The sequence below is a fragment of the Phodopus roborovskii genome, unplaced genomic scaffold (assembly GCF_943737965.1).
Source record: "Phodopus roborovskii unplaced genomic scaffold, PHOROB, whole genome shotgun sequence".
Lineage (NCBI taxonomy): Eukaryota > Metazoa > Chordata > Mammalia > Rodentia > Cricetidae > Phodopus > Phodopus roborovskii.
In genome coordinates this window covers 17,586,309-17,614,076 of record NW_026126447.1, presented here as the reverse complement: position 1 = coordinate 17,614,076, position 27,768 = coordinate 17,586,309, and the positions used below count along the sequence as shown (strand labels likewise).

Genomic DNA, 27,768 nt, shown 5'->3' with positions numbered 1-27,768 from the left:
GAACAATAATAACAGGACTGTTTTCTGAATTTCTATTTTTTCCAGACATTAGTGCAGCTGGTACCCACAGTAACTCCATAAGAAGACTATTACTATCTCACTTTCCAAATGAGAAAACTGAACCACTGAGTTCAAATGACCAGACAGCACAGAGTGTAAAACCAGGCCATCTATTGTATAAATGAATATACACTTACATACTAATAATAAAGTATTCCCAGAAATAGCTATCAGAGAAAAGATGAAGAGTTTTAAAAGCTGGTGGCACTAGAACTCAGTGCTCAGTGATGTAACAACATCCTCAGACTAAAAGTAGATGTCCACTGAAACCCGAGGGGAAGACAGGGCACTGTTAAATATGTCCGTAGAATGGGTGAAATCAGTACAAATATCAGACATGGTCGGGAAATTTCCTTGCACATGATTTGGACGCAGCACTTTGTGGGACTGCATAAGGATGATGGGGTAGGTGGGCTTTGATAGGGACAATGAATCTGTAGGCTCCCATCCCTTGTCCTTTCAGCCAGATTTGTTTTAACATTTTCTGTGAGCTTTGAGTAAGATTCTGTTCAACGCTCAAATGTGCCAACTGCTGTCACAGGAGGCATGGAAAGCTGCTGAAGGGTTCCAAGCTGTGAAGCAGGATTCCCTAAGCTGTCTTGGGACCACACGTGCAAACTGGAACTGCCAAATGGCAGTGGATGCCAGAGGTCATGCTGGACCCACTACAACAGATCACATGACTCCTTGCTAGGGCTCTAAGCAATATTTAACAGGATTTCTCCTTTAAGGAAAAAGATTCATAGATATACTAAATTCTGAAAGATTCTTTTAAATACATATGTTGAAATAAACAATTTCCTTAATAACATAAAGGGTATTTTTATCAAAATTCACTTTTATGATCCAGATGGACTAAACTTTATTTTCATTTTCCACAAATGTAGCATACCAACTATATTTTGTTTCTACTGATAATACAAAATTCTGAAGATTATTTCAATTATATGAAGGCCTTAATGCCTGAGTCAAAGCACAAATACACAATGAAAAGAATATATTACTTTAGAAACCCTAACTGCAGCCAAAGAACTATGTTTTCTGAGGGGAACTACCTTGATGGGTCTACATTGTTTCCTACTGTGTGAAAGAAAACATTCAATTTGTTTTAACAGCCCTGAGTGAGATGTAGAATTTCACTTTCCCTCTTTACCCCCACTAATTATAAAAAGAGAAGTAGAGAGGTACAATCAGTAGTACAACGCATACTTAGCATGCATTACGGGTCTGGGTTCAATTCTTAGCACCCAAAAGGAGGGAGAGAAGGAGGGAGGGAGGAAGAGAGGGAGGGAGGAAGGGAGGGAAGGAGGAAGGGAGGGAAGGAGGGAGAAAGAAAGGTCTAAAACAATCCTAGTATCAACAACAGTCAGTAAATTCACATACCACCCCAAGAAAACAGTGTACTGGGGGTAGATCTAAGCCTTATTGTAGTGCCTATAGAAACAGTGCTTAGGAAAACACCTGCATTTGTTCAAAGAGTAATACCTGAAAAATAAAGTGTGAGTCTCATATATGGATTTTAGACCTAGAGCAAAGGATCACCAGCCTATAATTCACACCACCAGAGGAACTAGGATACAAGGTGTATTCTAAGAGATTCATATAAAGTCCCTCACAGAAGCGGGAAGGGACAAATCCCCCAGAGCACAGGGGAAGTGGGGGGGGGCAGTGAATGGAGAGAGAAGTAGGAGAAAGAGAGGTTGAGGAGAGGAAAACACGTGCAACTAGGAAGATTGAGTCCTGGTAGGAATAGAAGACAGGAGAGGGAGAGGGAGGGAGGGAGGGAGGGAGGGAGGGAGAGAGAGAGAGAGAAAGAGAGAGAGAGAACATAAAAGAGGGAGCCAATATTGTTTTGAAGAGAAAATTGAACCCAAAGAAAGGTCTAGAGACCTACAAGACTGCTGCCAACTAACAATTTGAGCTTCCGTGGAAAGGCTACCATAAATGCCCTTCCCGGATAGTGAGATCAACAACTAACTTATCCATGGAGCCCTCATCTAATACCTGTTGGAAACAGAAACAAACACCCATACATAAACACTGAGTCGAACTAGAACCCAGATGCAGATGGAGAGGACAAGACCAGGCTGCAGAAACACATAGAGACAGCTGACCTGAACAAGGAGGAGCTAACGGGCCACCAGACTGATAGCTGGGAAGCCAGCATGGGACTGACTCAGGCCCCCCTAAATATGGGTCTCAATTAGAAGGACTAAACAGTCTAAGAGACCTCAGACAGTGGAGCCAGGATGTATCCCTGGTGCACAAAAGGACCTTGCGAACATATCCCCCATGGAGGGATAACTGCCTTAACCTAGAGACAGGAGAGAAGCCCTAGTCCCTACTTCAAATAACCTGTCAGATCTACATGACCCCAACTGGATGGCATTGACCTACATATGGAATTGGGGTGGGGGATGGGAGGGGAGGGTGGTTAGGGTGCATGTGAGAGGGCAGAGAGGGTAAAAGGGAGGGAGGGAGGAAGGGAGGGAGGGAGAGGGAACTGGGATCAACATGTAAAATAATAAAGTAAATTAAAAAAAGAGAATTATGAAGTAAGAATCCTAGTAAATGTTGGTCCAAAAAAAATAAAGTGTGAGTGTGTGTGTGTGTGTGTATATGTGTGTGTGTGTATGCACAAATGAATGTATATTTGGTGCTCACATTTTTCATGCAAGGATGTAGATATGTATGTACATGTGTGTCATATGAGTGTATGCATGCCAGCTCGTGTGTACATGTGTAGGAGCATACGTGCATGCATGCATGTGTGTGTGTGTGTATGTGTATGTGTATGCACAAATGAATGTACATTTGGTACACACATTGTGCCTGTGCATGTGAGGATGTAGGTATGTATGTACATGTGTGTACATATGAGTGTATACATGCCAGCTCGTGTGTACATGTGTAGGAGAGTGTGTGTGTGTGTTTGTGTGTGTGTCTGAATGCATGTGTGCAGGTGTGTATGTGCATGCATGAATGTGCATGTGTGTGTTTCATTTATTCTAAGGAAGCGCTGTACTAGTATAACAAAATATACAGGGTTGCTTCAGATTTGATTTGTGTGCATGTGTGCATGTGTGTTTACATACTCAGTAAACAGTACCATTTGAGTCATAAACTCACAATAAAATTAGCATGTTTCATATTTCTGCTAATCCCTCTGCTATCAATCCATTCACCTGGGGGGGGGGAACAGTTCTAGCCTTCTAAATGAGCGAGGTCACCATCTAGCGGTGGTTCCTGGCAATCTCAGCAACATGGCTTCTGGAACCCAGAGAATGCTAAATGAAATGCATCTGACCTCAAGCACACATACTAAATTTGCTTATAAATAACACAAATAATTTTTAATTTTTTAGTAATAAGAAAGACCTTACAGAAAAATTGTCACTAGACATGTGAATTCCTAAGATAACTGTTTTCAACCCCATATAAATAACAGAGACCTAGATACTAAAATGTAAAGTTTGATCAAATTCAGTCAGTATGGCTGAATAGAAAATAAATTAGTTTTTGTATGCATTACAATAAATTGTGTTGTTAGTCAAATTATTCGCTCACCTCCCTGGAAGGAACATACAACTTTTTGTCCTACTGGTTTCAAGCTTTACCTGCATAGGATGGCCATGCCGTGTCTGGAAGAAAAACCTGTGTATTGCTTTCCTGCTGAACTCAGAAATGTGTGCGGTACTTACCTTGTTCACTGAAATGTAGCTAAAAGTAAAATGTCGACTCCAGGAATAAACAAAATGGCAAAGTGACTGCACAAAAATTTCTACCACAAAACCAACCTGTCCCAGTTAAAGAATGCCTTATCAACCCAGAGAGTGAGGATCATAGCTGGTGTATGGTATGCAAAGGAATATTCATCATGTAAGGCCACTGAAACTTCAGGGTGGTTAGTAACACTAATGCAATCCAAAGCACCCTAGCATAGTTCCACACTTGGCAGTTCTGAAACTTATGTGTCTCCAAAATATCTAGATCATTTAGAAAATCAGCTTCTATGCTGATTTAATAATGGATTATCAAGAAAAGAAGTGAGTTAATAATTGTAGTAAGTCTGCCAGGCAGTGATGGTGCACACCTTTAATCCCCACACTGAGAAGGCAGAAGCAGGAGGATCTCTGAGTTTGAGGCCAGCCCAGTCTATAGAGGGAGTTCCAGGACAGCCAGGGCTATTACACAGAGAAACAAACACAGTCTAGAAGAAAAAAACACATAAAAATTGTAGTAAGTCACTTGAGACAAGGTAGTATAAAGACACACACATATGTGTGTGTGTATGTATGTACATACATATATATATATATCATATATCATACTGCTATTTATATAAAAACATTGACTATGTATAATACTAGTCAAAATAAATTTATCTGTCCAGCTTCAATTTATAAAGAACATGTTTTTTTCAAATCTCTCTTAACATATTTAATACATGCAATATTTAAAAGTAATTATTTATCCATAAAGATATAAATAAAAAGCACATATAGAAAAGTTTTCTTTCTCTGCCTTTTTAAAATTATAGCATGAGTATAAAGCATAATATTATGTTTTAAACACATGTATGGTATACACATTGCACTATATACATTAAATGCATGCATTTAAAATGAGATGTATGTGCCAAAATCATCATAGAGACACTCCTTTCTTCCTAGTATTATCAATATAACATGTAAACTTTATTTAACTGAAAGTACATTAGACACATCAAGTTCAACTTTTATCATAGTTTTACATTCTTGTACAGAACATCATAACAATAATGAAAATCATTTAAGAGTCTTCAACTACACAGCAGTGTAGTAAACAATTACATAAAATTTATCACAGACCCTATTCTGAATTTTTAATATAATTTTTAATTCCGTAAGTTTGCATGGTATTTCCCAGAAATAAAAGTGTTCAAAGCTCAAAGTACTGAAGTCCTATTCACTGTCAAACTATTTAATGTTTAAAATATTACAATCTCAGTTTGCTAAGATTAGTTATCAAACTCCTCAAGGAGAGAGACCATGGTGCAGCATGCCCAAACTTCCAAATAAAACCTGAGGATGTTAATTAAATTTTTCCTAGAAACAGAGAAGTATAATTATGTAGAATATGTAGCTCCACATTGCAGTAAAATTACCTCTAAAATGAATTAAACACTGTCATTTAATCATGTCAGAATTATGAACATATAACTGGGTAATTACCCAATTCCATTAAAAAATGCAATGTTCTAAAGTTACAATAATGGACTACAATTATAAAGTATTTCTGAGACAAAACTATCACTGAGGCTGGTCATAGTGTAAGGCTTGTAATTCTAGCACTCAAAGGCTGGGACAGAAGGATCCCCTCAAATTCAAGATCAGCACTGGCTATAGTGCAAATTCCAGGCCACTATGGTCTTCAGGGTGATTAAACTTTTATTAGCCCATTAACTTATAATGTAGTGGTTTCTAATTTAAAATTGGGCCCATCAACACTCTGCATCTGGGTGAGAGTTGTGTAGTTTGGTCTTTTGTGCGGCCCCTAGCAGTGGACCTGTCCCTGACATGAGCTGGCTCTTTGGAACCTATTCCCTATTGTGGGATGCCTTGCCCAGCCTCAATGCAAGGTGTATAGGGGAGGAGCATGGTCCTGCCTCAGCTTAATATGCATTGCTTTGTCTCCTTGCCCCTCCTGAACGGAAAGAAGGAGTGAATGGGGAGGGGAAGGGAGTAGAAGGGAAGTGGGGGGCACAAGAGGAGAGGAGGGAGGGGAAACTATGGTTGGTTTGTAAAAATAAATAAATAAACCCCTAAAAATAAAAATTGGGCCCATCAAAACAGCAAATAGGGACTGTAGAGATGGATGGAGGGATTAAGAACACTACTCTTGCAGAGGACCCAGGTTTGAGTTCCAGCATCCACATAATGGCTCACAGCCAAATGTTTGTAACTCCAGTTCCAGGGGCTCCAACACCCTCTGCTGACCTCTGTGGGTACCAGGTGCACACAAAACACCTACACTCATAAAATAAATAAAATTTTTAAACATGAAAATATCTTAATAATCAACAGTAGACTGCTTAAACCATATTGAGTCATGTTTTAGTTCATTCAAAAGAAATAATTTTATAACAAAGGAAACCGTTAATATCTTCCTCTGTGGCAAGTTCCTAGCTCTTCAACCTGAGCTTCCATGGTCTGTGTTTTAGTTTTTTGTCCTAAAATTATAGGTGGTACTATTTGTCCCAAATTATTTTAAGGATTAGATGAGATGTCACCTGAAAACTACTTAGCATAACTAAATCCTAGAAAAATCTACCTTAGCTAAGTGTACATAATGTTAAGAACAGATGCTAACAGAATTTCCATGGTCTCTGAAGCCTTGCCCTCAAAGTTTTAAGTTTATAAAGAGCCTCCACTATGGTTGAAGATAAAACAAACCACTAAGCAAATGCAAGATAATAGAAGTTATTAAGATTACATATCCAAAATACATAAAACATTTTAGCATATTATTAATTCTATTACTCACAGGAAATTCTTTGTATGTGGCAATAAAGTAAAATAATATCATTTGCAGAAACTTGAAAACTCTAATGTTCAGACAGAAATGTATAATTCCAATTAAAATATAACTTCATTGAAAGATGGCTGGCCAAATGCCAGCCATGCTAAGTCAGTCAAACTGAAGAAAGGAACGGAGAAGGAGGCTCGTGTTTTATGTGGAAGCCCAGCATAAACCCATTCATCTTATTACATTTCACAACCAAGTTTAAAAAGTGAAAATACTTCTATGTCCCCAGGAAAGCTGACTAGAGACGCCCTACAGAACATTCTCCTGAGTGGAACTTCTTTGCAGAAAGCAAGGCAAACATGAGAGGCCCCGGCAGGGGGTGAAGAAATCAAAGCCAAATACTCTAATACCTCTAACTACAAAGGACGTTAATACTGAAACAGGAACTGATGAGGAGGGAGGAAGTGAGGATCGCAGGCGTAGACAAGCCAGCCAGAGAAGTCCTATACAATGATATGTAGACTACCAAGAAAATATGATTTCAAACATTTTTAAAGGCAGTTTTGTAGACCTATTGATTGCTTTTACACATTTCAAGGTAAAGTGGCTACTTTGTAATTGACTCAGTAATATAACAAAGACCTTTCAGGAACCAGGAATTTGTAAGACCCATCTCTATTTCTGAGAGAAAATCAGAAGACAAGGCTCAAACCTAACTAGAATACAATGTACGTGTGTATGCGCGCGTGTGTGTGTGTGTGTGTGTTTGTGTGTTTGTGTGTGTGTGTAACACACAGCTATTTATATAAGAACCCCATTTTTCTTCCAAAGCACAAGTCAATAAATCTTTTCTTCTGCACTATAGATTCCAAGGTCATGGCCAAAGATGTTTATTAGTATAATTACAATGTAGAAATAATACCACTAAGCCTCCAGTTCCAGATTTCATAAGTTAATAGAAATAGAAGATTAAGGAAAATGCCAAGTAGCTTTTATTTCTCAGACACTACAGCATTCCTAGAGGGGCTCTCTCCTACAGGACCTTCCAATTTTGTTTACATGTAGCCTTCAATGTTGCTAAAAATACTTGCCAAACAGTTTTGTAATTTAAAAAATTAAGGTGCTTCCTTTTTCCTTTTGTTTAAAACTATACTAAATCATTCTATTATATTATCATTTAACATGTAAACTGTATTGCTATACATGAAGTATATTTTAAATGATTTAAAATATTAAGAGATAACCTAGGGCAGAGGTAGAAAACAGCAAATTGTGAAACAATGGGAAAGGCCTCATTTAAAATACAATGAATCCTAAACATCAAAGGATTTCCTCAACAGGATCTTTGTTTAATTTCTAAGTACTCAAACAGAGTTTGACATCTACCTTGTACAAACTATGAACATACACAATAGCAACAGGCTTGACTGGCCTCCCATCCACCATGGTTTCATGTATTAATCCCTAGTAATGAGCAGAGAATCCCAACTTCAAAGGCCTGGTGCACTGCGCCGATGAGAAAGAGAATGACAATGAATAAGAAAGTGTAATCCCTGCCACCTGGATTTTCTTCCGTGAGATCTTTACAACCCCCAGAACGGAATGGCCTGCTCCAGACAGCTGTGTGTGAGTCGGTTTGTTTGGGGAAAGTCTCCTTTTCAGTACACTTTTCTTTAGATAAGCAGTGAACAGTAACAGAGAACTCAGAAAAACAAAAAACACCCTGCTTGCTTTTCTCACTGAAATAACATATATGATACTGTTGAGAATGTTTACGAACCCTTTGTTGGTATGGTGTATCTGGCATGCTTAAAACTTAAAGTAAATCTCAACAGGTAACCTAGATCTACTGAGTCTTTCATATCTTGCCCCTAAGAACAACAAAGATACTTTCTTGTAAGAATTTTAGCTTAAACTAGATCTTCTACTGATGTCTTGGTAATTTAGGAAATGCAAAACCTGTCCAACAGCCTTCCAGCGAGGCTGACACTGTGAGTCCTGCCCCTGCTTGAGAAGCACTGGTATAATAAAGTGAGGTAAGGGCACAGGAGGACCAGCCCTCAGCCGAGGAAAACAGCTTCAAACGCTACCTTTAATGATCTCCGTGACTGTTAGCTCACTCATTCAGTAGTCTGCTGCTTTTTTTCATATTTGTTATCATCACGACACAGAGTTCCTATTTTGGTATACAGCACATGAATCTCTTATATAGAGTTTGAAATGAATGTTATTGATAACCATCAGAGAAAACATATGCTAGACAGACTTATAGCACCTTCTGTTTTAATGTTTAATGTCCATAACTTTCATATCCTGGTATTCAAGCCCAAATCTTCAACTCTTTCTTGTCTTCTCTCCTTCCTCCCTCCCTCCCTCCCTTCCTTCCTTTCTCTTTCTCTCTCTCTTTCTCTCCCTCTCTCTCTCTCTCTCTCTCTCTCTCTCTCTCTCTGTCACACACACACACACACACACCATTTTAGTGCATTTCAAGATGCACTTTCACTCTAGGCATAGCTCAATGCTCTTCATCCCCTCAAACTGCACTGGACCACGTGTTCCTTCAGGTGATCGTGAATCCTTTTTCTGGCTAATTTTTCAAAATAAACACATATCTACTACTTTCATGTCCTATCCACACATGAAATACAATAGAATAGACATCTTAGAGTGAACGCATCTGAATACATACATTCTAATGTTTACAAGCAGATAGAACTTGGTCAAGTTACTAACATCCCTGTCTCCCTTATCTTCCTAGCCTAAGAAGAAAATTATTTTGCCTGCATGATCTGTTCATGTTAACGCTGTAAACAATAACATGTCTGAGGTGTCCATCAGAAAGCAGACACTTATAAACAAAAATGCTTCCCCTTGTTTGTCACATGAAATCTGATCTTTAGCCCCATAATTCTTGAAGAGCCAATGCTCTGAACAGAAGGGTGCAGTTCCCAGTTTCTTCTGGATGCCAATCAAGAAAAGAAAGCTCACCTGTAAACTAAGGATCTGTGTGTAGCCAAAAACATTCATTCATCTTCTTACCTGCTCTGTGATTTTAGAAGAAACTTTGTTTTAAAATTTAACCACCAGGGTTTTTTTTTTTTTTTTTACAAATAATACTTGGGCTTCCCTAGCTCTCCCCACCCACTTATATTTCAAATGCTTGTTTCTCAGAGTTCAGGAACAGCAAGCTATGTATTTAAAGTCTTTCTTTTGAAAACTTATCTTCTTTTAGAGTTTCTACATATAAAATAAGACTATATAATGCCAGGTGTTGGTGACACATGCCTTTAATCCCAGCACTCAGGAGGCAGAGGCAGGTGGATCTCTGTGAGTTGGAGGCCAGCCTCGTCTACAGAGTTAGTTCCAGGACAGGCTCCAAAGCAATATAGAGAAATCTTGTCTCGAAAAACAAAACAAAAGACTACATACATAAACATTTTAACAATTTTCCAATAAATTCAAACCCACTGTTTACAATCTCTGGTTATGTCATTCCTGAGCAGTCTCCATGAATTCTTACCATCTGTAAGATTTCTCTCAGTCCTGTTTCCTCACGTCCTCCTTAGCCTCAGGCCTTCCAAATATATCGGATCCTCCTTTCATGCCCTCAGGACATTTATTACCTTTTATACATTTTACTACAATCACAACTATATATCTCCTCATTCAAATTTATGAGCATTCCAAATTAAAATGAAAACTCAAACCATAATCTTTCACACAGATCTGATGCCTCTTACAGTTTCCATGGGCACACACAAGATGACATACATACACACATACGCACACATACACACATATATAAATAATAATAAATTTTTAAATTAAATAAACAAACAATTTTGTAACAAATTTGTAATTCAGAAACTAAGAAGGCCTGAGGTTCAAGTGGAAGATGACACTGCCTCTTTACACCACTCTCTATGTCAGAAGCAGGGAAATTGTCTTCTTTAAAAGAGAAAACTTTATATCTAGAAGAGTTTGAAAACAAAGATACAGTCTAAGATGGGAGTAAATCAAGGTACAGGAAACAAAAACGAATTGAAAGAATGTACTCAGAATGTACTTAGCCACCTATTTGTCATTCCCCTAATCATGAGGACCCCCTGTGAACACAAAACTTGTGAGGTTGACAGTGGCTTTACTCCACAAAACAAACCAGAACAAAAGGAAAAAGGTGGGTGGAATTCTGCCAGGGATAAATAAGCAACTAGCTCTGAATGCTAGTGCACACTCATTAGAGGTCACCCACAAGCTTACAAGCAAACTCACAGCCTATTCACTCTAAAGCAAACCAATCAGTCACCAAGACTTGCCTACATACAAAAGATCCTTAATCAGCTTTCCTTTCCCTTCATTCTTAAATGTGGATGCCCAAATACAGCTTTCAATAAATTTGATGAAAACCTTTGTTTCAGTTTCTAGAACTACATAACAAATTACTTCCAAATGTAATATTCCAAACTATTGTTTGTTGGGGTCATGTGCATTCTGTCCATCAAAACATAGGGTACACCATACAGAGTCTGCTCCCTGGTATGCACAGCTTGGCTGAAGGCCAGAGTGTGCAGTCATCTGAAGGTTCATCCACACATCTGGATGCTGTTGGTAGTTTGTTGCATTAGACCTTAGCTCGGCTATTAGCTGAACGAATGCTTTCATAATTCACTGGTATGTGTGTGTGACTAAACACTCAGAGAATTATAGCTATATTCCAACAAAGAAGAGAAAGATGAGAGAAGAGACTGAGAGGGAAGGAAGTCAAATAGTGACAATATGAGTAAAGCTTTTTAGATAAATTCTCAAAAGTCATGTTGCATTGTTTCATTAACATATACAAAAATTCAAAGACAGGGAAACAGATTCTGTGTCATGAAAAGAAGTTGCAAAATTCTGAAAGCTCTTATGGAACCACACATATTGCTATCATGGTGGTTTGTTTTTTCAGAATACAATCTCCATACCATCCAACGTGAAAGAAAAAGATCAGTAGAAACAAAAAGGAAAGATTACATACCTATAGATATCACAAGCACGCGCGCGTGCGCGCACACACACACACACACACACACACACACACACACACACAAAGAGTATTCAGGGAACTGAGGAGAATGTAAGAATTTGAGCTAGTTCCAGGACTGGCTCCAAAGCAATACAGAGAAACCCTGTCTCGAAAAACAAAGCAAAACAAAACAAAAACAAATGTAAGTATTTGTCTATTGCTTGCTTGTTAAACAAAGAGTGGCACACTGCTACTTAAGAAGAAACCAACTATTTTTAAGATGCAATATAAAGCAACACTAGATTAAAAGATGGCAACCAACATAAACCATCTCAGAAGGCTGGGTGGTGGTGGTGCATGCCTTTAATCCCAGAACTTGGGTGGCAGAAGCAGGCAGATCTCTGTGAGTTCAAAGCCAGTCTGGTCTACAGAGCAAGTTCCAGGACTATACAGAGAAACCATGTCTCAAAATATTTTTTTTAAAAAATCTCAGTAGAAATTATAAAGAGAAACTCATATTTTACAAATCTAATATAAAATATCTGAATATATAAATATACAGATATAAAAGATCCACAGAAGACTAAGTGTTCAAACATATGCACCTTTAGGGAACATTTCGCTTTCACCAAGATACTATTTATAACTTATATTTATTAATGGGAGGTAATTATCCATAGGGATGATAGCCACCTTGCCTTTACATCATCAAATAAATATTCCCTGAGTTCATGGCAGGATGGCTGATCAGCCTACTTCCAGATCTCTTTACTCTTTGTGTTTTCAGTTATCATTCACATAACTGGTATTTTTAAGGGAAGAAGCGTTAGCAATCTGAATTCTAAAAACATGGCACACCGGAAGCTGTATTTCTAATATCATAAACAAGAAAAGTATTCTCTAAAATTCAGAGTAAGGGAATTTAATTCATACCAAAACAGTAATTTTGAGAGAGTTAAGTGGAACAGAGAAAAAAATCAAATTCACTCAATTTGTTCAATTAATATTACTTTTCCAAGAATAACAAACAGATCGCTATCATTCAAATCTGAGTATCCTAGAAAAAGGAAAACTGTTAACACCCAGCTAACCTGAAGTGACAAGCCTGTACCAGGCTCTCTGAACAGTATTCTGACCCTCGCTGGAATCCTGGCAATGATTTGACCATTCAGAGGAAAGAGCATCGAAGAGTACATTAGAAGGAATTGTTCTTTTTTATTGAACTTTTTAATTAAAATGTAATCACATCTTTCCCCCCTTCGCTGCCCTCCCTCCAGCACCTCCCACATCCATGACCCTAATTCAAACCTCTCCTGTGCTGGTTAGAAAGACAATGGGAAAGTGAACTAACCGTGGCTGTGAGGGGACACTGAAGAGAGGAATTCCACGGTAACGGGTGAGATGAGAAAAGAGTGGAAGGGGAGGCTCTAATTGCAGAGGGAGGAGGAGGTCAACACAGAAGGAAATGGGCAAGGAGAGACAACTACTACCAAGAACATTTAATAAAGCTTCAAGGGATCATGTTATTTTGTAAAATTACACAATATACATGTGTATACATATTTTTACTGAGCTTGTGCCACCTGGGCTGAAATGCTCCGCAACTAGAGCCACAGGCTAGTGCCACCTCCCCCTCCTACAAGCATGAGGACCCTCAACCCAAGATGTTTAGAGTGGTCCAAGTGACTCCCAAATCAATATAGGATTTTGTCGTTGCTTGCCTTTCAGAGGTTGGAGGCCATCCCCTATTGCTTAAAAAACACCACACATTTTGGACACAGGACTTAGAACATCCAAGCTGATCTAACCCAAAAGCCTCCTTTCTGCCGTATAGTTTCAGAGTTCCAGAAAGTACTATGTGAGCTTTAAGGAAGGGAAGCAACCAATAGTCCTAACAAGCTATGCAGCCAATGAATTGGTACAATAGCCTGCATGGCAAGCTATTCCTAAAGGTACAGTAATGTTACTCCTATCTTTGTGATAACCAACAGCTATCTAATTGTACTTAAGATACATTCAGTAGGAGGTAAATCATCTCTGATACTAGAAACATAGCCAACTACCCAGGGTGAGTGAAGTAATGGATCTTAGAAGAGAATCTACTTCAATCACTTTACAAGACCAGGATAATTCCTAACTGCATCCTAAAATGTACCTTTATACCCAGGAATAAATGTAGGTCTCACCCCTCATCAAAGATGTATGTATCTCTTTACTGCAAATAGAAACTACTACAGAAAACCATAGCAGGTCATGATTCACAGATCAATGGGATGTGTGGAGATCAGCACCAACAGATACATCTACAACAGAACTCCTCCACCTAAGGCTCAGGCAACATCATGGAAGGGGTGGGCAGAAAGACTATAGAAATAATTATCCTAATCAAAGTACTAAGATCAGTCTAATATAGAGAACAGTATTCATCAAGAGTACCAAGTCACACATATACACTGTCAAGCTTTTTTGTATGGCTGGTATAAAAAAATCAGTCAGTTTCATGCATAAAATATGCTTTGTCATGTAATAAAAGGCGTATCTTAATGACAGAAAAGGAAAAATTTTGTAATATTCACAATTTTTATCTAAACCTCAACTAAAACAGGCTCTTAAAATTCAAGTGAGGCCACAAACTTGGAATGGCCAAAGACTGGTCCAACTTGTGATCCATGCCAGGAGAATGAGCCCACACCAGACACTCCCTGGAACACCAGATCCCAGAGGCTTGTCAGCCCACAGACCTAGGATACAACCAAACATGACTGGCAAAAAAAAAAAAAAAAAAAAAAAAAAAAGTCAATGAAATGTTTCTGCTATGTTGTAGCATTTTCTTGCCAGTAATGTGTTAGTGGCCACACCCCTTTGGATGCGGCTTCAGGTGCAGCATAAAGGGGAAGGTAGAGAAGCTTAGGGCAGGACTATACTCTCTCTCTCCTCCCTCTCTTTCTCTCTCTGATTGGGAGGGCAGAGACTGCTGCTGGAGCAGGAATGTTGCGGCGGTTCTTTACTATCATCTGTGTACGTTGTTCCCCAATAAAACACCCATTTATCATTTATCTTGGGTCTAGTGAACTCATTACTACCCCGCCTTCACTGCTATACTTGTAGACTGGAGCCTTGTATAATCTTAATCAGAGAGGCTTCCTCCAACAACTGAGGGGAGCAGATGCAGAGACTCACAGCCAAACGTTAGGCAGAGCTCGGAGAATCCCTGGGAAAAGGGGAAGAAGGGTTGTAGGAGCCAGAGGGTCCAGGACACTATAAGAAGACAGCCCACACAACCAACTATCCTAAGCTTATAGGGGCTCACAGAGACTGAATCATCACAGAGACTGCATTGGTCTGATCTAGATGTATCCTCTGGATACATGTCACGGCTGTGTAGCGTGGTATTCTTGTAGAACTCCAAACAGTGGGAGCATAGGCTGTCTCTAGCTCTTTTGCCTAGTTTTGGGACCCTTTTCCTCCTAGTGGATTACCTTGTCCAGCTTTATTATGAAGGGATAATAAGTCTTATTGTAAGTCTTGTTGTAACTTGATATTCCGTGTTTGGTATATGTAAAATATGAAGATCTCTTGGAATCACAAATCAGAATTATAATTTTCAGCACAAAAACTCCTTAAAAGTATGAAGAGCTGAGAGAGTATCAAGCTAATCAGGGAACACCGCCAATGTTTAATTTCTGTATAAGGCAAGTTCATCATGCATACTGTCTTGTTCTCTGAAATTATTTTTTTCTCTTATGAAACTATAATACTCATCTGAATGTTTTGTGACTGACAACTAAAATAATGAAAAGTCTTTATATTGTGATGATCTGAGTATACATGTTCAATGGCATTAGTTCTCTTTTCTTAAAAAAAAACCTACAATAACAAACTACATAAAAATTTATGAACAAAAACATAGTTGCTAGTATTAAAATAAAAATAGCTAATGCTAATAAGTATGGAATTAGACAGGTGCTCTTACACACATGAAGAAAAATACTGGACTTTAGAAAAAACCCCATCCAATGCTTTAAAGGAAAAAGAACAGCATACAAACTTTGAAACACCATCTTTTGTTTGTTTGTTTGTTGTTGTTGTTTACAATTTTTATTTATATTAAAAACAATCTTGTTTCACATGTCAGTTCCAGTTCTCCCTCCCCTCCTCCCCTGCCCCACACCAACCCCCTATCTCATCCTCTTTCTGCTCCCCAGGGAGGGTGAGGCCTTCCATGGGGAGTCTTCAAAGTCTGTCATAGCATTTGGAGCAGGGCCTAGGCCCTCCCCCATGTGTCTAGGCTGAGGGAGTATGCCTCTATGGGAAACACCACTATTTTAAACTCAATAACTCTTCTGCCTGAGAGCTCTTGTTGAGATACAGTCAACAATGCAGTCAAAAGTGGAACTACAGATGAACTAGTAATGTTCACTGGAAGTGTCTGTTTTGTTTGAGACAGTACCACTAGGTAAAGCAGGCTGGACTTGAAGTCACAGAGATCTGGCTGATCCCTTCCATCCTCACTGCTGGGATTAAAGTCATGAGTACCATACTGACTGTATCAAAAGTTTTTAAAATTATTTCCTTTATTTTTGAGATTATGATATAATTAGGTCATTTTCTCCTTACCTTTCTTTCCTCTAAATCCTTCCATATACCTTCCTTCCTATCCTCTTTCAAATTCATAACCTTGTTACACACACACACAGAGAGAGAGAGAGAGAGAGAGAGAGAGAGAGAGAGAGAGAGAGGAAGGACCTAAATACATAAGTACCACCTTCTCAGGCTGTGTGGTGCTACTTGCATGTATGTTTGTATGTATCTTTTTAGGGCTGACCATTTGCTATTGGATAACCAGAAAGTGTACTCTGAAGTTTTAAGGGTGAAAAATGCTACAACCTGAATATTCACCAAAAGGAAAACAATTAAATACATTGAAGCACATTCATGAGACAAATATTGCATTAATGTATTTTTGAAAAATTTTTTAATATTTTTATTTTGTTCTAAGAATGTTTAAATAATCCTAATAACTGTTTCTAAATGGCAAATCCATAAATCCAGCTGCAAAATGATCACCTTTAACTTATCTCCCTCATATCTACATTATGAAAAATCTCTTAAATTCTACCTCTCATCATCTTTACTCTCGCTACCTTGGTCTGAGCCACCATCATATGCAGTCAGGATTCTACTGAAACCCACTGATTTCCTTCTGTTTCTGCTTTTGCATTCCTCCTTTCAATAATCTAATGTGTATCAGTTTCATTTGCTAATGCAAATGAAAACAAAACCTCCTCTGACCAAAAAAAAAACCAGAGTACAAAATATAGCATACTTCTAGGTTGATTTGTGAAATTTTTAATAAAGTTTATATACAAATGATAAGTGGGATTGCATAAAAGGTTTTGTTTATTAATTATATAATAAGCATGCTTAGTTACAAAAGAATTTTAGGTGCCTGAAAATAATTATGCGAAGTAAGTGATAATTTAGTCCTGAGGCACATGCCTTTAATCCCAGCACTACAGAGGCAAGCAAATCTCTGAGTTCAAGGCCAGCTGGACAGAGTGAGTTCTAGAACAGTCAGGAATACACAGAGAAATCCTTTCCTGAAAAGCCAAAATAAAGGGGAAAAAAGTGATAGTTTTAACTTCAAATAACTGAAAAGCCAAGACAAAGAAAAAAGAAGCGATAATTTTTACTACAAATAACAATTGACTTGAGAACAAGTTAAAGCATGGGAAAGACTGTTTAGTCACCTATGAAAATATGCACTCTGAAAACAGCAACATATGTCCTAAGCTTAAACTGAAAAGGTAGGTATTACACTCTAGTATGTGTTTTCCCATTGCTCGGGCTAACAAAAATGAGAATGACAGTTTATTAATCTTTTAGCTTCTAAATTGAATTTTCTGCTAAGCTTTAATTTATAACAGGATATGAACACTGTTGCTTTCTTTATTCTTTTCCTTGACCTTCATATAGAAGTGACCACCCCGTAGGTCTCAATAGTGTAACCCATTAGGAAGATTAAAAAAAAAGTATGGGGTTAAAGTAAAAAATTATAAACATTTTAAATTAAGTAATGATGTTAATAATCCTACGCTGTGAAAATTAGTTATATGGTATATATTATTTTTATCATACGTGGGGTGTGTCCGTTTAAAGATGCTTAAATAGCTTAATATATTTTTCTTATTATTAGCATATATTCATTGTACACAGTACTTGGATACATAAAGATATTTTCACATACTCTCTTACCCTCTTTTTTCCTTCTCACTACTGTTCCCCCTTTGCTTCTATATGCAGTTTCCTTTCTAATTTCGTGTGTGTGTGTGTGTGTGTGTGTGTGTGATATGTATATATAAAATCTAGGAACCGCAAATGAAAAAATATATATATTTGTCTTTGTGAGACTGACTTAATTCACATCTGTCGTCCTGCAAACATGACTTTGTTCTTTATAGTTGATACAAACTTCAACATAGATCTATACCATGTTTTCTTTTTTAATGATTTATTTATTTTATTTCAAGTGCATGGAACTGGAGCTGTGAGCTGCCATATGAGTGCTGGGAATTGAACTCAGGTCCTCTGGAAGAGCAGTCAATGCTCTTAACCGCTGAACCATCTCTCCAGCCCCCACGTTTTCTTGTTTGAGAATTTAATACATGAATACACTATATTAACATCATTTCTAACTTTTCCTCTCCCTTCTCCAACTCTTCCCATATCCCATCTACTATCTAATCTGAAATGTATGTTCTCCTCTTCTATAGTTATTATTGTTACAATATGTATATATACACAAATATACATGTGTTTATATAACGAATACTGAGTCCAATTAGTGTTGCCCGTATGTCATATGTTTGGTCTTTCACTTGATGAGGTAAGACTGTCCTAAGATATTATTTGAGGCTATTTTGAAAGGCACTGTTTTCCTGATTTCTTTCTCGGTCCATTTGTCATTTGTATATGGGAAGGCTACTGATCTGGTAGTTAATTTTATATCATGCTACTTGGATGAAAGTATTTATCAGCTTTAGACATTTCCTGGTGGCACTTTTAGTGTCGTTTATGTATGAATCATCTCATCTGCAAATAAAGATACTTTGACTTCTTCCTTTCCTATTTGTATCCCCTTGATCTCCTTCAGTTGTCTTATTGCTTGCTCTAAGACTTTAGGTACTATACTGAACAGGTATGAAGAGAATGGACAACCTTGTCATGGTCCTGACTTGTGGGGAAATGTCTTGAGTTTCTTTCTGTTTAGGTTGATATTGGCTGTGAGCTGTAAATTTGCTTTTATTATGCTGAGTCATGTTCCTCGTATCCCTAGTCTCCCCAAAACTTTTATCATGAAGGAATGTTAGATTTTGTCAAAGACCTTTTCTAAATCTAATGAGATGATTATGTGGGTTTTTTTTCCTCTCAGCTTGTTTACAGGATGAAATACATATATCAGTTTATGTATATTGAATTATATCTCTGTGATAAAGCCTACTTGATCATGGAGGATGATCTTTTTTATGTATTCTTGGATTCAGCTTGCAAGTATTTTATTGAGAATTCTTTCATCTATGTTCATAAAGAAAGCTGCTCCATAATTCTCTTTCTTTGATGCATCTTTATGTGAGTTAGCTATCAGAGTAACCGTGACCTCATAAAATGAATTGGTCATGTTCCTTCTGTTTCTTTCTTTTTTTTTTTTTTTTTTTTTTTTTTTTTTTTAGACTAATTTGAGGATGACTGGCATTGATTCTTTGAAGGTCTGATAGAATTCTGCTCTGAATCCATCTGACCCTAAGCTTTTGGGGCAGGAGGGGAGATTTTTCAATTACAAGCCTGTTTCACTAGAGTTATGGGTCTGTTTAAATTGTTTGTTCCATCTTGATTTAACTGTGTCACAGACTGGGAAATTCATCTATTTCTTTTAGGCTTTGCAATTTGGTAGAATACATATTTTTTTAAAGTTTTTCCTTTTGATTCTTTGGATTTCACCAACATCTGTTTTAAAGTTTCCAATTTCATTCCTAGTTTTATTGATTTAGATCCTCTCTTCGTCATTTGGTTAACTTGCTAAAGTCTGCCAATCTTGCTGATTTCCTCAAAAAACCAACTCTGTTTTATTGATTTTTTTGTACTGTTTTTTATTGTTTGTTTAGCTTCTATTTAATTGAACACCAAATAGATAGAAACAGAAAAAAAAAATCTCCCATGACACGTACAATAATCACAACACTAAATATACATAGAAAACAAAGAAAAGATGTTAAAAGCTACACTAGATTCCTTGACAGGCAACTCTTTCATTAGATTAGGAAAATTTTCTTCTATGATTTTGCTGAAAGTATTTTCAGTGTCTTAGACCTGTGTTTCTACTCCTTCCTCTATTCCTATTATTTGTATATTTGTCTTTTCATAATGTCCCAGATCTCCTGGATACGTTGTGGCTGGGTTTTTGTTTTGGGGTGTTTGTTTCTTTGTTTGTGTTGTTGCTTATTTTTTTTAGATTTAACCTTCTTGTGTGTGTGTGTGTGTGTGTGTGTGTGTGTGTGTGTGTGCCTTGCCTTCAAAACCTGAGATCCTCTCTTCCATGTCTTGTACTCGGTTGGTGAGGCTTCCTCAACTTTTCATTTACAGTTTTATTTCACATTGACATTTCTTTAGTGATTCCCTTTCTTTGTTATATTCTATTCTTATGTCTTGAATTGTTTTCATTATTCTATTCAACTACATATGCTTTCATGGTCATTTATTCATATTCTCCTTAAGGTTCTTGAACATATTCATAATTGCTATTTTGAAGTCCTGTACTTCAGCTAAACTGTTTTCTTTGAGCTTATTATTATAAAGTTGCTGTTTTCTGGAAGCATATTCAATTGATTACCCACATTTGCATTTCTGCACTGAGATCTAGGCATCTGAAGTTACGATGTTTGAGAAATTTCTTGATATAACTATCTGGTCTCGCCTTTGATGGATGAGTGCTTCATTCTTTCGTTGCTGCTTCCCCAATATGGGTCCTATCCAAGTGTGGCGGCCATGTCTCAGAATCCTAGTCAAATATGGCTGCTGTGGATTCCTCATAGAAAGCTGAAGGCTCTGAATATCCTAGCCAAGTCACAAAGGACCATAGATAGGCTAGAAGGGAAAGCTGAAAGGGGTATCAGGAAGACCTTTGGTCCACAACAAGAAGCTCAGTCTCTGGAGATGAAAGTGGGCTGAGACTCAGTAGCCAGGCAGCAGCATGTCTAAGATAAATCTAAAGATACTAGACTTGGAAGAGAAGAAGGATAAGGGCAGTGTACCTCAATCTCAGTCTAGTGTGGTGGCTGTGGGTCCCTGGTAAAAAAATGTGTTTTGTTGGTTGACAGGGAGTCCCAAAGGAATGGTGACAGGACAGAAAGGCTGAAAGGGATGTTAGAAAGAACTATGGGTACCCTGAGTCCACGGAGGCCAAGTCCAAAAGGGATGGATGTGGGCTGGGAAGAGGAGCCCCTAGGGTCTCTTATGTATAGAATCACTTACTATGAATGAATATTTTTAACCTCTCCCCAAACCATTTTCTCTCACCATTCCAGGATTTTTATAAACAAAATTATAAAACCATGATAAATAATATAAGGTTTCATAATACAGTTTCAGCTGCCATTACTAAATTCTCAGTAGCCATTAGGATGTAAGCATTCTTATAACTAAATTCAGGATATATTCTCCACAAAAATAAGTACTACAGTTTCCAAACAGTGGAGATCCCGACAATACTTATATTGATAAATTAGATGGTCAGCTCTTATTTTTAAGAAAGATAAATAGGAGACTCTTTTTAGGTGATGATCCTATGAATACAAAATATGTTGTATCTTCCAGAAATAATGAGCATTTACTATGCTACAGCTTACAATTGAAAATTATATATGAATTTAATAAATACCTAACATTTCAGGAAGAAATAAATCTATATAAATACAGCTATTCTAAATCTAAATTATTCAGTCTTTGGGAGAAGGGTAGTGGGAACAGGGTTTCACTGTGTAACACAGTCTAGCTTTAAAATCATAACCTTATTCTTCACCTTCCTGAGTGCTGAGATGACAAACAAGTGCCACTGCATTCAAATTATCCAGTCATTCTTAACCTCAGACTTCCATTAGAGAGAAAAACAGAGAACCTGTATTCCATACAAGCAGTGCCATTTCAGGAAAATGCCATGATGATGTTCAGTCTTCTGCACTGTTCCCACTTTTGCTAAAATTACTGTCATTTCATGAGTTTCCATTTTTAGCCTCATTTACTCCCCAATTCCATCAGCATATTATTTACAATACACATACATATACATGCTAAAACAAGGTATATCATCAAATTATAATTTTCAAAGTAACACAGGGAAATCATTTTGGGACAGTGGAATGGATATTCAGATGAGCCAAGTCCAGGAATGGCACCAACCACAGAAACAAGAAGTATTGGTGGTGGTCAATGGTCTTTATTTTCCTAGGTTTTTCAATACCTGATAAACAATTACATTTTAAAACATGTAAAGACTTGACCTCATCACATATTATATTCATTCCAGCTGAGGTACAAATGTTCTTAGTTGCTGGGCAATCACAAGAACTTAGTGCTGAAATCCCCTAAAGCCTTCTGTGTGCTCTCTACCCACAGTAACATCCTTGCTGAAGGATTTTCAACCTTTTTCTGTATGAATATTGGCTCTACAAAAACTAGGCCATTTTCAAGGTAATTTCTCATCTAAATGGTCCTTGAATCATGACAGGGGTATATACTAAGAAAAATAGTCTATATTCATTTGTGAAGAGACTAGGGTTCATGTTCCTCACTAAGTAACATTTTTTTTCTATCCACTCTCCAGAACAGCTCCCTCATCACCATGTGTCTAGTAGGTGTACTCTCTTATACCCATTTCACAGTAGCCCTTCCTGACTCCCAGCTTCATGTTAGCAGATTTCCCTAAGCTATAAGCTAGGGCCTAAATATTCCTATTCCAGTTATCAACTCTAGCCTCCAACCAGTCTACAATGAGCTACTGACACTTCCATTCCTTTATCTTCATTTCTAGTACTGAAATATCTGCTCTCTTTAAGCTTAGTTGTTTACTACAAAGTTCACGTGTTATAAAGTATATAGTTTCCATTTACCATGATTTAAATGTGTTAGAAAATTAATTTCCAATGCACTCCTGTTGAAAACTAAAACTCTTTAAAGGTATTAGGTCATGAAGACTCTATGCTCATGAATGGATTAATGTCATTATTGAGGGAATGGGTTACTAGTTATGGAAGTGAGCTCCTTAGAAAAGGGTAAGTTTAGCTAACGTCCTTTTCTCTTGTACCCATACTGTCTTGCACTCTGCTTCTGCGACAGGATGGCCTTCACACAGTGCAAGGACCTTGATGGTACTCTTGTACATGCCAGGATTATAAAAATAAATTTCTGTTTTTATCAATTACCAAGTCTGTAGTGTTCTGTTACCTCAGCCAAAAAAAGGACAAAGACACCACTCAATGTGTGACTGTATCCTGCACAGTCTTCATTACTTATTCTTTTGTTTTATGCTTACTTGTTTGCAATTTATCATATATGTCAAAAAATCCTTAGCTCACTCACAGGCCATAGTTTACCAATACATGATACAATCTAACACAGCCTAATATAAGAAAGAAAAATAATATAATCATCTCAATGGTTGCTTAGAATATATTTTTCAATATCAAATATCAATTCATGTTTTCAATACATATAATCTAGGAATAAAACTCCCTTAACTTAATAAAGATTATAAACTAAAAACCACAGGTAAATTCCCTTCTCTTTTTTTACATTTATTTATTGTGTGGATGCATACATGTATGAGTGAGGGTACATACATGCCACATCAGGAATGCATAGGTCAGAGGACAACTTATGGGAGTCGTTCTTTCCTTCCACAAGGTGAGACATACATACACACACACACACACACACTAAATTAATCAATACATAAGTATATGTAAAGAAATAACTAAAACTAAAATCTCTAAAGTGTAGTTGTTTTCATATTACAAATCATAGGTAACATTTTTACTCTTCTCTATTTTCTGTATCTTCTATTCATGAATGTGTTTTATTTTATAAATATGAACCTATAAATCTTAATGTTTTAAAGTCTTATGAAAACCACAGAAGAATATTTATCAAGTACATAATTGGTTTCAAATAGTATCTTAATTTAGTCTCATGAAAATCCTGTAACTTGGGTATCATTATCCCTATCTCTGCAGAAGAAAGTAAGGCTGAGAAAGGTTAAGTAATTTGCTCAAGTGACAGAACTGGGATTTGAATTAGAGAATCCTTGTTCCAAGGCCAGGTTTTTTTTCTACTGAACCATGCTACCTCCCACAAGAGAACATTTTTACATTACCACCTGCTAGTTCTAATTAAGAGATAGTAATTAAACAATTTTCCACTCCTGACAACAATATTTAAGCTACTCATATTTTAAAGAAACTAACACAAGCAACTCTATCTTCTGAAAGGTACAATATCTAAACACAAGTGCCAGCATTTACAGAAAGACTCCCATATGACCTGTTAATTATATCACCTATTTATAGGACATGAAGCACAAAAATATTTAATGATCAATATACTTATAAAAATTCTCAACTTGATTAAAAATCAAAGAAATATAAACTAAATAGCAAACATATGTATTAAGTTAGCAAAAAAAAAATATGTAATTAAAAACTGCCAGGTTGGCCAAATGTATAGTTCTCAAATATCTAAGAGCTAATAAAATTCATTAAAAACTTGCTGTGGGCCAACTGATAATATGTGCACTTTTAAAAGCCTGGTGTGGTGGCATATGACTATAATCTCAGCACTTGGAGGGCTAACCCATGGGAATCATGACTCCAAGGTCAGTTTGGACTATATGACATGATTCTACCTCAAAAATAAAATAGTTTGTGGCTTTTGACCAAGTAATTCCTCATCTATGAGTTAATCCTAATTAAGAAATCCCAGATACACACACACACACCCACACACACAAACACACAAAGATTTAGGTACGAGGGTATTCATCTTATACTACTTTGAGGGAAAAATATGAATGAAGATGAAGATGAAATAAATATTAATTTATTAATAATAAACTAAGTTAATAGAGTACACATGCATCCAGGGGTTAACAGAGTCTGGAAAAGGGGGGATGCTGGTTAAATAGTACAAAGTCATAGCTAAACATGAAGAATAAATCCTATTCTTCAGGGACTATAGTTAATAACAATGTATATTTCAAAATTACTACAAGAGTGGATGTTAAATGACATAAATAATGCATATGTTAAAAAGCTTTCATCAGAGGCTCTTTAAGCAGAGATAACTCAGATCAGCTTCAGGAAGTCCCAGAAACTGACCAGATTCACTAGGCCTCTCGTATGCAGAGTAAGCAACAAAGCTTCCTGCTGAAAGTCACTGTCAGACAAGCTAAGCTGAAGAGGACTTTCGGCCAAAGCAAGCTGCCAAGAAGACTCTCAGAACAAAACTGCAAAGACAGTAAAACCAGACCAGCTGCATGGAAGAGGTTTCAACCAGAGTCACTTAGAAAGGACACCCTACATCCTGTTGAGCTGCCTAGGGCTGTGCAGTGTGCTCCAGGTTCTGAGCTTTGTGAGCTGTCACGCATGCTGGGATGCATCTGTCTTTGAGTTGTTTCTGCTCCTGTTTCAGTAATCCCTACCCATATTACTGAAAATAAACCTAAAAAAACTCATTGGTTCACCAAGTTGAACTTTGGTGTATCCATACTTTGGAATGTCATGGTTTCCCTATCTGGGGTGAGTAGACCTGTGTGTTGCATCTCCCCATGGAAAGTTTTGTCACACAACCCAATCTTTCCAACTCTAAGTATATAAATTTTGTCAATCAAAAAGGAATAAAGCAAAATGTTACATATATTCAAAAGAATCCAATTTTAAAAAACATTATTAGGGACTCTGCTGAAACATGTTCAGGGCCTGCACAGGCTCTCAGTGCTGAAAAGGAGAAGTAGACATAGTCTCCCATCGCTAACCAAGAAGCAATCTCCAACTGACATCACTCACAAGGAAAAATTAGTTTTCTCCAATGGAATCTCATTGTATATATTAACCACACCTAAAAGTAGGCTTCCATGACCAGCAGTAAAGGGCCAACACAAAACAGACTCGAAGGCATTTTTGTAGATGGTTTGTCTCATATGACTTTGTTTGGGTACATTTGTCTTATTGATCTTTTACTTATATATTATGATTTCTGAATTTTCGTTTTTATAGGGTGTGTGTGTGTGTGTGTGTGAAGTGTGTGTATGTATATATTTCTTGTGCTTTCTTGTCTTTGTTTCTCCCCCCCCCCCCCGCCGTTTAGTTTTTACTTGCCTGTATTTTCTAAAGAGAGTGAGAAAGAAAGGATGTGGAGTTGGTAGGTAGGTAAATGGGGAGGATTTGCGAGTAGTTGTCAGAAGGGAAACAATGATTACAACATATTATATGTGAAAAATTATTTCCAATAAAAAATACATTGTAAAAATTATTACTGGAAACACGCCTACTTTGTTTTCGACTAGTCAGTAAAGCCCACTTTTAGGTTTTCCATACGTGTCCATGATGACTTGTAAATGAGGACAGAATGACACCTCACATCATTCTTACAAACCATTTACAGAGAAAGATTTCAAACAGTTGGATCTATCCGCTACATTCAGGAACTATACATGACATACACAAACACACCAGGATGCATACAAGCAACAAATAACTCATTATACAAGAGATGTTATACCTTAACAGCTTCTCCGAGAGTCTGGTTTTTGTCAGCTTCCTCACTGGAGTGCAACTCAAGTCTGTAATTCAATTCCTGTAGTTGCTGGGCCTGTTCGTTCAACAGCATTTGTGCCTGCTGTTCCCGAAGTAATGCATTATTTAGTTCTTCACATGCACTTTCAAACTTCTCATGGGTGATCAATTTCTTTGAGAAGAAGAGAAAAAATCAGTTGCAAGCCAATTGTATTGCAGTACTACTTATTTTTCAGAGCTGTATTTGGTAGCATAAAGAACATAACAAGGGGCTGGAGAGATAGCTCTGTGCTTAAGAGCACTGACAGCTCTTCTAGATCAGAGTTTAGTTCCAAGCACCCACAAAGGAGGCGGCTCACAAGCACCTAGGACTCCAGCTCCAGGGGACCTGATGCCCTCTTCTGGCCTCCGTAGGTACCTGAACACACATGTCATATGCTCACACAGGTACATAAATAGAAATATGCAAGGGTAAACATTTGTAAGAATTTATTATAAAACAAAACATAAAATTTATTTTAGTCAAAATAAACTATCACTTTTGTTTTTAAAGTATAATAATCATACTTTCTTTTTATTACTATTTTTTTCTTATTTTACATATCGATCCCAGGTCCCTCTCCCTCCCTCCTATGCCTCTCAACCCCCCTTCCATCCCATACTCCCCCACCTACTCCACAGGGAGGGTGATGTCTTCCAGGAGGGATCAATAACATCTGTCAAGTCATTTGAGGTAGGAACTGCCTCTAGTTTAAGGGAGTATCCCTCCATGGGGAATGTGCTCCCAAAGTCCTTTCGTGCACCAGGGATACATCCTGGTTCCACTGTCAGAGGTCCCTCAGACTGCCCAGGCCTTCTGAGACCCATGTTCAAGAGGTCTGAGTCAGTCTAATGCTGGTTTCCCAGCTATAATAATCATACTTTCAAAGTTATCTCTTCTAGGATTTTTTCTAGGATTTTGTCAAAGTTTGGTTTGGTTTGGTTTGGTTTGGTTTGGTTTGGTTTGGTTTGGTTTGGTTTGGTTTGGGTTTGGTTTGGTTTGGTTTGGTTTGGTTTGGTTTGGTTTGGTTTGGGTTGGGTTGGGTTGGGTTGGGTTGGGTTGGGTTGGGTTGGGTTGGGTTTGGTTTGGTTTGGTTTGGTTTGGTTTGGTTTGGTTTTTTGGGCCAGGGTTTCTCTGTGTAGCCTTGGCTGTCCTAGAACTCTATGCAGACCAGGCTGGCCCTGAACTCCAGAGATCTGTCTGCCTCTGCCTCCCAAGGGCTGGGATTAAAGGTATGCACCAATACCACCCAGATTCCAAATTTAAAAAAACTTTTAGTAGAGATTATGACTATGGAAAAATACTCAAATGACCAT

At 37.5% G+C, this 27,768-nt stretch overlaps 1 protein-coding gene across 1 annotated transcript in view; it reads right to left on the bottom strand.

Moving 5' to 3' along the window:
- The window catches only part of Ccdc171 (coiled-coil domain containing 171), a 283,728-nt gene that overhangs the window by 127,807 nt on the left and 128,153 nt on the right, over window positions 1–27,768 (bottom strand). The window contains exon 19 of the mRNA XM_051188124.1: window positions 26,399–26,584. Within this exon, the coding sequence (XP_051044081.1) occupies window positions 26,399–26,584 (186 nt within the window). The remainder of the gene's footprint in view (window positions 1–26,398; window positions 26,585–27,768) is intronic.